This window comes from Ranitomeya variabilis, chromosome 2, assembly GCF_051348905.1.
Source record: "Ranitomeya variabilis isolate aRanVar5 chromosome 2, aRanVar5.hap1, whole genome shotgun sequence".
Classification (NCBI taxonomy): domain Eukaryota; kingdom Metazoa; phylum Chordata; class Amphibia; order Anura; family Dendrobatidae; genus Ranitomeya; species Ranitomeya variabilis.
Genome location: NC_135233.1, coordinates 422,334,873 through 422,349,149, shown reverse-complemented (window position 1 = coordinate 422,349,149; position 14,277 = coordinate 422,334,873). Strand labels below are relative to the sequence as shown.

Below are 14,277 nucleotides of genomic sequence, written 5' to 3'. Positions count from 1 at the left end.
ATTATAGTAGTTATATTTTTGTACATAGGAGCAGTATTATAGTAGTTATATTCTTGTACATAGGAGCAGTATTATAGTAGTTATATTCTTGTACATAGGGGGCAGTATTATAGTAGTTATATTCTTGTACATAGGGGCAGTATTATAGTAGTTATAATCTTGTACATAGGAGCAGTATTATAGAAGTTTTTGAATTGTATGTTTGGGGCAGGATATGCTGTCCTCCTTCTTGAACCCTCTCCCCGGCTGGTTGATGCTCCCTGTTGCTATTCATGAATTGACAGCTCTCTTGATTTTCAGATTACCAGAGATTAATGACGGTGGCGGAGACTATCACCGGCCTCATGTTTCCGTTCCAGTGGCAGCACGTCTACGTCCCCATCCTGCCGGCTTCACTCCTGCACTTTCTCGATGCCCCGGTGCCATATTTGATGGGTTTACACTCCAATGGTTTGGATGACAGGTCGAAGCTGGAACTGCCGCAGGAGGTAGGACCTATGGCCGTGTGGGGAGATGTCGGGCAGCCGTCATGGTTTCATGTGTTTTATTCTTTGACACCAGAAATCTCTGAGCGCTCTCCATACCGGTACAGGACAGCTTGTAGTTGTGTAGCTGACACTTCTGTATTCGGAGTAACTGGCTTCTCTGATCCTCAGTGATCGGCAGATCGTTCTCTGCAGCAGAAATACAACATTGGACGGTGAATGTGCGTTGTAAAGGCGACGTCCTAGAATGTTCTAGAGAAGCCTCTGATGACTCTGAACAAGCAGAGCGAGAATCTAGAATCCCGATTGTTATGGACCTTTCAATGGATTCTTGTCCGCGGTGAATACAAAAGATGGTTTTTATAAAGGAATATGTGATGTCACCGCTGATCTCTGGTGATGGATAGGAGGCATTCTCGGGGATGTCACCGCTGATCTCTGGTGATGTATAGGAGGCATTCTCAGTGATGTCACCGCTGATCTCTAGTGATGTATAGGAGGCATTCTCAGTGATATCACCGCTGATCTCTGGTGATGGATAGGAGGCATTCTCAGTGATGTCACCGCCGATCTCTGGTGATGGATAGGAGGCATTCTCAGTGATGTCACTGCTGATCTCTGGTGATGGATAGGAGGCATTCTCAGTGATGTCACCGCTGATCTCTAGTGATGGATAGGAGGCATTCTCAGTGATGTCACCGCTGATCTCTAGTGATGGATAGGAGGCATTCTCAGTGATGTCAACGCTGATCTCTGGTGATGGATAGGAGGCATTCTCAGTGATGTCACCGCTGATCTCTAGTGATGGATAGGAGGCATTCTCAGTGATGTCACCGCTGATCTCTAGTGATGGATAGGAGGTATTCTCAGTGATGTCACCGCTGATCTCTAGTGATGGATAGGAGGCATTCTCAGTGATGTCACCGCTGATCTCTAGTGATGGATAGGAGGCATTCTCAGTGATGTCACCGCTGATCTCTGGTGATGGATAGGAGGCATTCTCAGTGATGTCACCGCTGATCTTTAGTGATGGATAGGAGGTATTCTCAGTGATGTCACCGCTGATCTCTGGTGATGGATAGGAGGCATTCTCAGTGATGTCACCGCTGATCTTTAGTGATGGATAGGAGGTATTCTCAGTGATGTCACTGCTGATCTCTGCTGATCGATAGGAGGCATTCTCAGTGATGTCACCGCTGATCTCTAGTGATGGATAGGAGGCATTCTCAGTGATGTCACCGCTGATCTCTAGTGATGGATAGGAGGCATTCTCAGTGATGTCACCACTGATCTCTGGTGATGGCTAGGAGGCATTCTCAGTGATGTCACCGCTGATCTCTGGTGATGGATAGGAGGCATTCTCAGTGATGTCACCGCTGATCTCTGGTGATGGATAGGAGGTATTCTCAGTGATGTCACTGCTGATCTCTGCTGATCGATAGGAGGCATTCTCAGTGATGTCACTGCTGATCTCTGGTGATGGATAGGTGGCATTCTTAGTAATGTCACCGCTGATCTCTGGTGATGGATAGGAGGCATTCTTAGTAATGTCACCGCTGATCTCTGGTGATGGATAGGAGGCATTCTCAGTGATGTCACCGCTGATCTGTAGTGATGGATAGGAGGCATTCTCAGTGAGGTCACCGCTGATTTCTAGTGATGGATAGGAGGCATTCTCAGTGATGTCACTGCTGATCTCTGGTGATGGATAGAAGGCATTCTCAGTGATGTCACCGCTGATCTCTGGTGATGGATAGGAGGCATTCTCAGTGAGGTCACTGCTGATCTCTGGTGATGGATAGGTGGCATTCTCAGTGATGTCACCGCTGATCTCTGGTGATGGATAGGAGGCATTCTCAGTGATGTCACCGCTGATCTCTGGTGATGGATAGGCGACATTCTCAGTGATGTCACCGCTGATCTCTAGTGATGGATAGGAGGCATTTTCAGTGATGTCACCGCTGATCTCTAGTGATGGATAGGAGGCATTTTCAGTGATGTCACCGCTGATCTCTAATGATGGATAGGAGGCATTCTCAGTGATGTCACCTCTGATCTCTGGGGATGGATAGGAGGCATTTTCAGTGATGTCACCGCTGATCTCTGGTGATTGATAGGAGGCATTCTCAGTGATGTCACTGCTGATCTCTGATGATGGGTAGGAGGCATTCTCAGTGATGTCACCGCTGATCTCTAGTGATGGATAGGAGGCATTTTCAGTGATGTCACCGCTGATCTCTAATGATGGATAGGAGGCATTCTCGGTGGTCACCTCTGATCTCTGGTGATGGATAGGCGGCATTCTCAGTGATGTCACCGCTGATCTCTGGTGATGGATAGGAGGCATTCTCAGTGATATCACCGCTGATCTCTGGTGATGGATAGGAGGCATTCTCAGTGATGTCACCGCTGATCTCTAATGATGGATAGGAGGCATTCTCAGTGATGTCACCGCTGATCTCTAGTGATGGATAGGAGGCATTCTCAGTGATGTCACCGCTGATCTCTAGTGATGGATAGGAGGCATTCTCAGTGATGTCACCGCTGATCTCTGGTGATGGATAGGAGGCATTCTCAGTGAGGTCACTGCTGATCTCTGGTGATGGATAGGAGGCATTCTCAGTGATATCACCGCTGATCTCTGGTGATGGATAGGAGGCATTCTCAGTGATGTCATCGCTGATCTTTGTATATTGAGAACCTTTTCTCTTTGTTCTGTGTGACCTTGTTGGGCCCGGTTTGTCTTATTGGGCCTCTGAGCCGTCATGTCCTTCCTTTCTTTAGGCCAACCTGTGCTTCGTGGACATTGATAACCATTTCATCGAGCTGCCAGAAGATCTTCCCCAGTTTCCCAATAAGCTGGAGTTCATCCAGGAGGTCTCGGAGGTCCTCATGTCTTTTGGGATTCCCCCTGAAGGAAATCTGCACTGCAGCGAGAGCGTCTCCAAACTGAAGAACATCAAGACAGTTGACCTGGTGTCCGACAAGAAGAACGGGAATCTGGCGGGGTCGCCGCTGCGCTCCCTCGAACTCCTGAAAGAGAATGAGACCCTGGCCCGGATACAGGCACTGGTGAAGAGGACGGGGGTGAGCCTGGAGAAGGTGAGGCGAGATCAGGGGGTGCAGTGACCAGGAAAGCTTGACTGTTTTGAGTAATGTTCTTGTGCAATAGGGTAACAATCTCTGTTTGCTGTCAGTACATGAGAAGATTACCTGTAGGTCTTAAGCTGAATGCTGGGACTTTTCTGCGTTGTTTTTTTTTTGTCTACAGTCTGATTTTCGCTTTTCTTTCCTTGTAGGTGGATGTTAAAGAAGAGACCACCAGTAAGAAAGACGCAAAATCCCAGTGTGATGAGGAGGAGCTCCGCGTCCACCAGCTGAACATTCACATCCGGGAAGTGTTCGCCAACCGTTTCACCCAGATGTTTGCCGACTACGAGGTGTTTGTCATCCAGCCGAGCCAAGACAAGGAGTCCTGGTTTACGAACCGCGAGCAGATGCAGAACTACGACAAGGTGTGCAATGTATCACATGTTTCAAGATCTCTGCTGGCTGTCAGTGTAGAGTTCAGTTCTCCTCCTGAGCGCTAATTAGGCTGAATACAACAGTAACAAATGCTCAGCTGTGTAAGCAGGTCTAGGTCAGGATGGGATATCAGCCTCTGGTTCTAAATAACAAGGTTGCCATTCACTGATGGCAAATGGAGATTTTGAAAATGTTGAGAAATTGAAGCACAAAGTTTTTTTTAAAAAGTTGTAAAACTTCTTTATTTACAAGGATTGCCCTTTTTTTCATGGCCATCTCTTTTTGTGCAGGCGTCCTTCCTCTCGGACCAGCCCGAGCCGTACCTGCCTTTCCTCTCACGTTTCTTGGAAACGCAGATGTTTGCCTCCTTCATTGACAATAAGATCATGTGCCACGATGACGATGACAAAGACCCCATTTTACGAGTCTTCGATGTCAGAGTGGACAAGATCCGACTGTTAAACGTCCGGACGCCGACCCTGCGCACATCCATGTATCAGAAGTGCACGGCGTTCGAGGAAGCAGGTCGGGGCATTTACTTATCGGATCAGTGTGAATGTCTGGAAGTGCAGTGTGTTGCCAGGCGTGGATAGATGGTGGCAAGATAGGCAGGGGATGAGAGAGCGAGTGGGAGGGGGGATTAGCAAGCAGGAGGGGGGATGAGAGAGCGAGCGGGAAAGGAGATGAGAGCGAGCGGGAGGGGGGATGAGAGAGCGAGCGGGAGGGGGGATGAGAGAGCGAGCGGGAGGGGGGTTGAGAGAACGAGCAGGAGGGGGGATGAGAGAGCGAGCTGGAGGGGGGATGAGAGAGCGAGCTGGAGGGGGGATGAGAGAGCGAGTGGGAGGGGGGATGAGAGCGGGAGGGGAGATGAGAGAGCGGGAGGGGATGAGAGTGAGTGGGAGGAGGGATGAGAGTGATAGGGAGGGGAGATGAGAGAGCGAGCTGGAGGAGGGGATGAGAGAGTGAGCGGGAGGGGGATGAGAGGGAGCGGGAGGGGGGATGATAGAGGGAGCTGGAGAGGGGATGAGAGCGAGCGGGAGGGGAGATGAGCGGGGGGGATGAGAGAGCGAGCGAGAGGAGATAAGAGAGAGTGGGAGGAAGGAGGAGAGCGGGAGGGGAGATGAGTGAGCGGGGGAGGAGATGAGAGCGGGAGGGGGGATGAGAGCGCTAGATGGGGGGATGAGAGAGTGAGAGGGGAAATGAGAGCGAGCGGGAGGGGAGATAAGAGAGCAAGCGGGAGGGGAGATGAGAGAGCGAGCGGGAGGAGGGGATGAGATAGTGAGCGGGAGGGGGGATGAGTGGGGGGGGATGAGAGAGCGAGCGAGAGGAGATAAGAGAGAGTGAGCGGGAGGGAGGAGGAGAGCGGGAGGGGAGATGAGAGAGGGAGCAGGAGGGGGATGAAAGAGTTAGCGGGAGAGGAGATGAGATGAGAGCGGGAGGGGGGATGAGAGAGCGAGCGGGAGGGGGGATGAGAGCGCTAGATGGAGGGGATGAGAGCGAGCGGGAGGGGGGATGAGGGAGGAGGGATGAGAGCGAGAGGGGAAATGAGAGCGAGCGGGAGGGGAGATGGAGGGGATGAGAGAGCGAGTGAGAGGAGGTATGAGAGCGATGGGGATGAGAGAGCGAGTGGGAGGAGGTATGAGAGCGATGGGGATGGGAGAGCGAGCGGGAGGAGGGATGAGAGAGCGAGTGGGAGGGGGATGAGAGAGCGACCGGGAGGTGAGATGAGAGAGCGAGATGGAAGAGATGAGAGAGTGAGCGGGAGGGAGAAGAGAGAGCGAGTGGGGATGAGAGAGCGGAAGAAGGGATGAGAGAGGGAGGGGGAATGAGAGAGCAAGCGGGAGGGGAGATGAGAGAGCGAGATGGAGGTGATGAGCGAGTGAGTGGGAGGCGGGATGAGAGCGATAGGGAGGGGAGATGAGAGAACGACATGGGGATAAGAGAGCGAACAGGAGAAGGGATGAGAGAGCGAGATGGAGGAGATGAGAGAGTGAGCGGGAGGGGGAAGAGAGCGAGATGGAGGGGATGAGAGTGAGTTGGAGGGGGAAAAGAGCGAGAGGGAGGGGGAATGGGAGAGTGAGCGGGAGGGGGGATGAGAGCGAGCGGGAGGGGGGATGAGAGCGAGCGGGAGGGGAGATGAGAGAGGGAGCAGGAGGGGGGATGAGAGAGGGAGCAGGAGTTTAGATGAGAGAGCGAGATGGGGATGAGAGTGAGCGGGAGGGGGGATGAGAGCGAGATGGAGGGGATGAGAGTGAGTTGGAGGGGGGATGAGAGAGGGAGGGGGAAGAGAGCGAGAGGGAGGGGGAATGGGAGAGCGAGCGGGAGGGGGGATGAGAGCGGGAGGGGGGATGAGAGTGAGCGGGAGAGGAGATGAGAGAGTGAGCGGGAGGGGGGATGAGAGAGCGAGCAGGAGGGGGGATGAGAGCGCTAAATGGAGGGGATGAGAGAGCGATCGGGAGGGGGGATGAGAGAGCGAGCGAGAGGGGAGATGAGAGGGAGCGGGAGGGGAGATGAGAGGGAGCGGGAGGGGAGATGAGAGGGAGCAGGAGGGGAGATGAGAGAGCAAGCGGGAGGGGAGATGAGAGAGCGAGATGGAGGGGATGAGAGAGTGAGCGGGAGGAGGTATGAGAGCGATAGGGAGGGGAGAGGAGAGAGCGAGATGGGGATGAGAGAGCGAGCGGGAGGAGGGATGAGCGAGCGGGAGGGTGGATGAGCGAGCGGGAGCGGAGATGAGAGGGAGGGGATGGGAGAGCGAGCGGGAGGGAGGATGAGAGTGAGTTGGAGGGAGGATGAGAGAGGGAGGGGGAAGAGATGAGAGAGGGAGGGGGAATGGGAGAGGGAGCGGGAGGGGGGATGAGAGCGAGCGGGAGGGGAGATGAGAGAGGGAGCAGGAGGGGGGATGAGAGAGCAAGCAGGAGGGGATGAGAGAGCGAGCGGGAGGGGGGATGAGAGCGAGATGGAGGCGATGAGAGAGGGAGGGTGAATGAGAGCGGGAGGGGATGAGAGGGAGCGAGAGGGGAGATGAGAGTGAGATGGAGGGGATGAGAGTGATAGGGAGGGGAGATGAGAGAGCGAGCGGGAGGAGGGATGAGAGAGCGAGCGGGAGGAGGGATGAGAGAGCGAGATGGAGGAGATGAGAGAGTGAGCGGGAGGGGGAAGAGAGCGAGTGGAGATGAGTGAGCGAGATGGGGATGAGAGAGGGAGGGGGATGAGAGAGCAGGAGGGAGGATGAGAGCAAGATGGAGGGGATGAGAGAGGGAGGGGGAGAAGAGAGCGAGATGGAGGGGATGAGAGAGGGAGGGGGAATGAGAGAGCGAGTGGGAGGTTGGATGAGAGCGAGGGGGAGGGGGCATGAAAGAGCGAGTGGTGGATGAGAGAGCATGCGTGGAGGGGGGATGAGAGCAAGCGGGAGGGGGGATGAGAGAGCGAACGGGAGAGGGAATGATAGAGCGAGCGTGGAGAGGGGATGAGAGAGCGAGGGGGATGAGAAAGCGAGCGTGGAGGGGGGATGAGAGAGTGAGCGTGGAGGGGGGATGAGAGAGCGAGCGGTAAGAGAGTGTGAGCGTGGGGAGGGGAGATGAGAGAACATGATCGGCACTGGACAGATATTACTTGTTTGATTGTCCTGCAGTGAAGGCCATTGAGCTACGACTCTCCAAGATCGATCACACCGCCATCCACCCGCATCTGCTGGATATGAAGATCGGCCAAGGGAAATATGAGCCTGGGTTCTTCCCTAGGCTGCAGTCTGATGTCTTGTCTTCGGGACCAGCAACAAACAAGTGAGAACCATCCTGGTGATGAGGGTGCTAATCCTGCTAGCTTTAGGGTCTGTGCACATGCTGCGGATTTTGGTGCGGATTCACAGCAGTTTTCCATGCGTTGTACAGTACAATGTAAACCTATGGAAAACAAAATCTGCAGGGCACATGCTGCGGAAAATACCGTGCAGAGACGTAGCGGTTTATTTTCCGCAGCATGTCAATTTTTTATGCGGATTCCGCAGCGGTTTACACCTGTTCCATAATAGGAATCCGCAGGTGTAAAACCGCAGGTGGAATCCGCACAAAATCTGCAAAAAAATTGCGGTAATTCTGCAGGTAATCCACAGTGTGGTTTACCTGCGGATTTACCAAAATCAGTCTGGAAAAATCCACAGGACTTTCCGCAACGTGTGCATGTAGCCTTATTCTCCGACAGGCGGCTGTGAGCTCAGGGGGATTGTGGCCCCATGTGGTCCTGGGGTATAATCCCCTCATCTGATTTCATGGTCGGGTCGGACGGACATTATAGTCTTTCTCCCCCTTCCGGGGTCCAAATGTAAAAGCCCCAAAATAACTTATAGTATGGGTCTATTCTACCTGATGGACACATTGTATCACACACCAATATTCGCCTTCAGATCTCCCCCTGCGCTTCTCAAAGGGGTTCTGCAGCAGCTGAGCGAAGGGACCTAATGCTCATTTTTATCATGATCTGTTATAGATGGACAAAAAGGAACGCGCCGGCACAATGGAGACGGAGAGACAGACAGAAGCAGCACACGGAGCACCTCCGACTGGATAATGACCAGAGGGAGGTGAGGGTACAGCGAGGAGCGCTCCGCCTGTACATTCATTCTATTCTCCTCTGTGATCAGCCATGTAACTAGGGAGAAGCAAATTGTGGTGGTATTTTAGTGACAGGATGTGTAGAATCATACCTGACCTCCATTATCTCTACCCTATATCACATATCTCCAGGGCTGAGACCCTCCTATGTGTCACTGTATCAGCCACTCTTATAATGCTCCAGTACTGATATACTTTGGTTTGTGAAAGTATTCACTCCCTCTTTGGCTTTTTACCTATTGTGTTACATTACAACCTGTGTGTAAATATTTGTATAATTCGCTTTGTGTGTGATGTATCAGCACTGAATAGTCTACATTAGTGAAGGGAGAAAAATATCGGCAAAAATTACATTTATGGCATCAAATAACTAAAAATTGGCATGTGCATATGTATTCACCCCTTTTGCTTTGAAGCCTCTTGCTTAGTGACAGGACATCCCCCTGTGTGCAATCTAAGTGTCACATTGTGTCAGTATATACTTCACCTTATCTGAAAGGTCACAGAGGCTGCAACACCATTAATAAGCGGCACCACTAAACAAACACCACGATCATCAAGGAGATCCCCAAACACCACGATCATCAAGGAGATCCCCAAACACCACGATCATCAAGGAGATCCCCAAACACCACGATCATCAAGGAGATCTCCAAACACCACGATCATCAAGGAGATCTCCAAACACCACGATCATCAAGGAGATCTCCAAACACCACGATCATCAAGGAGATCTCCAAACACCACGATCATCAAGGAGATCTCCAAACACCACGATCTTCAAGGAGATCTCCAAACACCACGATCATCAAGGAGATCTCCAAACACCACCATCATCAAGGAGATCTCCAAACACCACCATCATCAAGGAGATCTCCAAACACCACGATCATCAAGGAGATCTCCAAACACCACGATCATCAAGGAGATCCCCAAACACCACGATCATTAAGGAGATCCCCAAACACCACGATCATCAAGGAGATCTCCAAACACCACGATCATCAAGGAGATCTCCAAACACCACAATCATCAAGGAGATCTCCAAACCAAACAAAACCACGAAGACCAAGGAGGTCTCCAAACAGCACCACGAAGAGCAAGGAGATCTCCAAACAACACCATCAGGAACAAAGTTGTTGAGAATCACAACTCAGGGTTGGGTTATTTGAATAAAGAAAAAAAACTCCTATTTTCCGTTGATGCCTCAGACAACCATCATATCCATTATCATGACATGGAAAGAACATAGCACCACATAAATCGTGCCTAGAGAGGACGCCCACCAAAACTGTCTGCCTGGGCAAGGAGAGCATTAATCGAAGAGGCCACACAGAGACCAAAGGTAACCCTGAAGGAGCTGCAGAGTTCCCAAGCAGAGACTGGAGTATCTGATCTGTCCATACGACCACAATATGCTGTACACTCCATAGAAGTGACCTTTATGTGGACAGAAAAAAGCCGTTACTGACACAAAAATTGTAAGGTTCGTTTTGAGTTTGCCAAAAGACATTTGAGAGACTCCCCAAATGTATGGAGGAAGGTGCTGTGGTCAGAGGAGACCAAAATTGAACTTTTTGCCCACTAAGGTAAATGTTATGTCTGGCACCAAACTAACACAGCTCAAGAACACCAGCCCCACAGTGAAACGTGGTGGCAGCATCATGCTGTGGGGATTTTTTTTTCAGCAGCAGGAACAGGTAAAATGGTGCGAGTCCAGGGGAAGATGGGTGGTGAGAAACACAGAATATTTTCGCACAAAACCTGTTTCAGTCTGTCAGTGATTTCAGACTGGGACGGAGGTTCACCTCCCAACAAGACAATGACCCAAAGCATACTGCTGTGCCAAGGACTGTTTGGATATTTATACAATCTTTTGGGGGCCATACAAATTGTATTCTAATTCCGCCCTCAAAGTCCTGATGCTGGCACTGGTGTCGGGATGTAATCCTTCATTGCATGCGCTCCAGTGTCCATTACTGAACACTGCGTATGTGTGCTCACCGAGCAAGAAGAAATGAATTGCCCATGCACGATCTGCCTGGGGCCCGGATAAAAGGCCATTGAGAGCTGTGTACGACCCGCGGGACTCAGTGTCTGCACGCCTGTGCTAAAGCAACACTGGAGCGGTGTAAGGGGAAACGTGGAAATGTTCTGGAGCGGCCGAGACCTTCATCCACTGGAGAATCTGTGGTCAGACGAGAAGATGGCTGCTCACCAGAGGAAACATCTAACCTTGAAGGAGCTGGAGCAGTTTTGTCTTGAGGAATGAGCAAAAATTCCAGCGGCCAGATGTGGAAATCTCATAGAGACTTCTCTAAAGAGACCGCAGCTGTGATTACCGCAAAAGGAGGCTCTACACAGTACTGACTGTAGGGGGGTGAAGAGTTCTGCACACTAAAGGTTTCAGTTATTTTGGCCTATTTGTTTGCTGCACAATAAAAAGAAAACCAAATATTCACAGTTGTCGGCATGTTTTTCATATGAACCGATGCAAACCCTCAAAAAACAGGGAAATTCCAGGTTGTGAGGTATAAAAACATGAAAAATGTCAATGGGGCGAATACTTTCACAAGCCACTGTAACCTCCAGACATTACACCATATGTGACTGATATCAGCCCCTCTTATAACGCTCCAGTACTGATATAACCCCCAGACATTACACCATATGTGACTGATATCAGCCTCTCTTATAACGCTCCAGTACTGATATAACCTCCAGACATTACATCTTATGTGACTAATATTAGCCCCTCTTATAACGCTCCAGTACTGATATAACCTCCAGACATTACACCATATGTGACTGATATGAGCCCCTCTTATAATGCTCCACTACTGATATAACCTCCAGCCATTACACCATATGTGACTGATATCCGCACCTCTTATAACGCTGCAGTACTAATATAACCTCCAGACATTACACCATATGTGACCAATATCAGCCCCTCTTATAACGCTCCAGTACTGATATAACCCCCAGACATTACACCATATGTGACTGATATGAGCCCCTCTTATAATGCTCCACTACTGATATAACCTCCAGCCATTACACCATATGTGACTGATATCCGCACCTCTTATAACGCTGCAGTACTAATATAACCTCCAGACATTACACCATATGTGACCAATATCAGCCCCTCTTATAACGCTCCAGTACTGATATAACCCCCAGACATTACACCATATGTGACTGATATCAGCCCCTCTTATAACGCTCCAGTACTGATATAACCTCCAGACATTACACCATATGTGACTGATATCAGCCCCTCTTATAACGCTCCAGTACTGATATAACCCCCAGACATTACATCATATGTGACTGATATCAGCCCCTCTTATAACGCTCCAGTACTGATATAACCCCCAGACATTACATCATATGTGACTGATATCAGCCCCTCTTATAACGCTCCAGTACTGATATAACCCCCAGACATTACACCATATGTGACTGATATCAGCCCCTCTTATAACGCTCCAGTACTGATATAACCTCCAGACATTACACCATATGTGACTGATATCTCCCCTTTTCTTACAGAAGTACATCCAGGAGGCGAGGAATATGGGCAGCGGTATTCGGCAGCCTAAACTCTCCAACCTTTCTCCCTCTGTTATTGCTCAGACCAATTGGAAGTTTGTGGAAGGCTTGCTGAAGGAGTGCCGTAATAAGGTGCGTGAAGGAGTGCCGTAATATGGTGCGCAGCCGTTATACACCCATCTGTTAAGAATCTTGTGACGCTCACATTATCTTCCGCGAGGTCCAGTCGTCGTCCATCACCAGGTCCAGACTGGTCCTGTGGTTGAGCAGGTGGTGGACATTTCTTTATTCTTGCAGACTAAGAGGATGCTGGTGGAGAAGATGGGCCGTGAGGCGGTGGAGTTGGGCCACGGTGAGGTCAGTATAACGGGCGTGGAGGAGAACACGCTGATCGCCAGCCTCTGCGATCTCCTGGAGCGGATCTGGAGCCATGGCCTCCTGGTGAAGCAGGTAGGGTCTCACTTGTAGGTTCTGTGACTCCCCACTGACGGAGGCCTCACACCCTGTCCTGTGTTTGTGCTGCAGGGGAAGTCAGCCTTGTGGTCTCACCTGTTACATTATCAGGACAGCAGGAGGAGACTGAATGCTGGGAGCCTCGGCCACACGGGTTAGTAGGTCTTCTACCCTGTGTCTCCCGACTTGTGTCTGTCCGTCACCGCCGTAGCAATGATCTGGTGATGACCTTAGGAAGTGACCGATCCGAGCCCTGGATCCCTCCTGTCCTAAATGACAGTGCACTTGTGTAATGTGCTACATATCACCTGTAGAGATTGTGGGGTGCGGGGGTCACCTCTCTATTATATGACCTGTAGAGGTCGTTGGGTGTGGGGGTCACCTCTCTATTATATGACCTGTAGAGATTGTGGGGTGTGGGGTCACCTCTCTATTATATGACCTGTAGAGGTCATTGGGTGTGGGGGTCACCTCTATTTTATGACCTGTAGAGATTGTGGGGTGCGGGGTCACCTCTCTATTATATGACCTGTAGAGATTGTGAGGTGCGGGGGTCACTTCTCTATTATATGACCTGTAGAGATCGTGGGGTGCGGGGGTCACCTCTCTATTATATGACCTGTAGAGATCGTGGGGTGTGGGGTCACCTCTCTATTATATGACCTGTAGAGATTGTGGGGTGCGGGGGTCACCTCTCTATTATATGACCTGTAGAGATTGTGAGGTGGGGGGGGGTCACTTCTCTATTATATGACCTGTAGAGAGCGTGGGGTGCGGGGGTCACCTCTCTATTATATGACCTGTAGAGATTGTGAGGTGGGGGGGGTCACTTCTCTATTATATGACCTGTAGAGATTGTGGGGTGCGGGGGTCACCTCTCTATTATATGACCTGTAGAGATTGTGGGGTGCGGGGGTCACCTCTCTATTATATGACCTGTAGAGATTGTGGAGTGCGGGGGTCACCTCTCTATTATATGACCTGTAGAGATTGTGAGGTGGGGGGGGGTCACTTCTCTATTATATGACCTGTAGAGAGCGTGGGGTGCGGGGGTCACCTCTCTATTATATGACCTGTAGAGATTGTGGGGTGCGGGGGTCACCTCTCTATTATATGACCTGTAGAGATTGTGGGGTGCGGGGGTCACCTCTCTATTATATGACCTGTAGAGATTGTGGAGTGCGGGGGTCACCTCTCTATTATATGACCTGTAGAGATTGTGGGGTGCGGGGTCACCTCTCTATTATATGTTTGTTCTCTTCCAGAATTGTTTTTCGATTCGGAGAGACGGAGATCCGATCCTAATCCGGTGATGGCTCCGATGAAGATCTCACTGGTCCAAGACATGTTGTGAGTCTTATGGATGAGCTTCCAGCTGCCTTCTCATCAGGGACGTCGGGGGTGAATCTGGGGGTCGCGGGAGGAGCGGATCTGGGATGTGCTGTGGAGTCTAGGTGTACCATAAGAGATAAGGAAGAAATATAGGGAGATGAGTTTAAGGGGATGCAGGGAGATGTTTGGAGGGGTCGGTAGTTTGGGGGGATGCAGGGAGGTGTGTTTGGAGGAGTCGGTAGTTTGGGGGATGCAGGGAGGTGTGTTTGGAGGGGTCGGTAGTTTGGGGGATGCAGGGAGGTGTGTTTGGAGGA

At 50.8% G+C, this 14,277-nt stretch overlaps 1 protein-coding gene across 3 annotated transcripts in view; it reads left to right on the top strand.

Moving 5' to 3' along the window:
• Window positions 1-14,277, top strand: part of DENND5A (DENN domain containing 5A) — a 40,847-nt gene that overhangs the window by 9,101 nt on the left and 17,469 nt on the right. For all 3 annotated transcript variants that reach the window (XM_077286642.1, XM_077286643.1, XM_077286644.1), the window contains 10 exons: window positions 301-488; window positions 3,270-3,587; window positions 3,785-4,000; window positions 4,301-4,535; window positions 7,642-7,792; window positions 8,496-8,589; window positions 12,179-12,310; window positions 12,476-12,628; window positions 12,704-12,785; window positions 13,897-13,981. In XM_077286642.1, coding sequence (XP_077142757.1) covers window positions 301-488; window positions 3,270-3,587; window positions 3,785-4,000; window positions 4,301-4,535; window positions 7,642-7,792; window positions 8,496-8,589; window positions 12,179-12,310; window positions 12,476-12,628; window positions 12,704-12,785; window positions 13,897-13,981 — 1,654 coding nt within the window. The remainder of the gene's footprint in view (window positions 1-300; window positions 489-3,269; window positions 3,588-3,784; window positions 4,001-4,300; window positions 4,536-7,641; window positions 7,793-8,495; window positions 8,590-12,178; window positions 12,311-12,475; window positions 12,629-12,703; window positions 12,786-13,896; window positions 13,982-14,277) is intronic.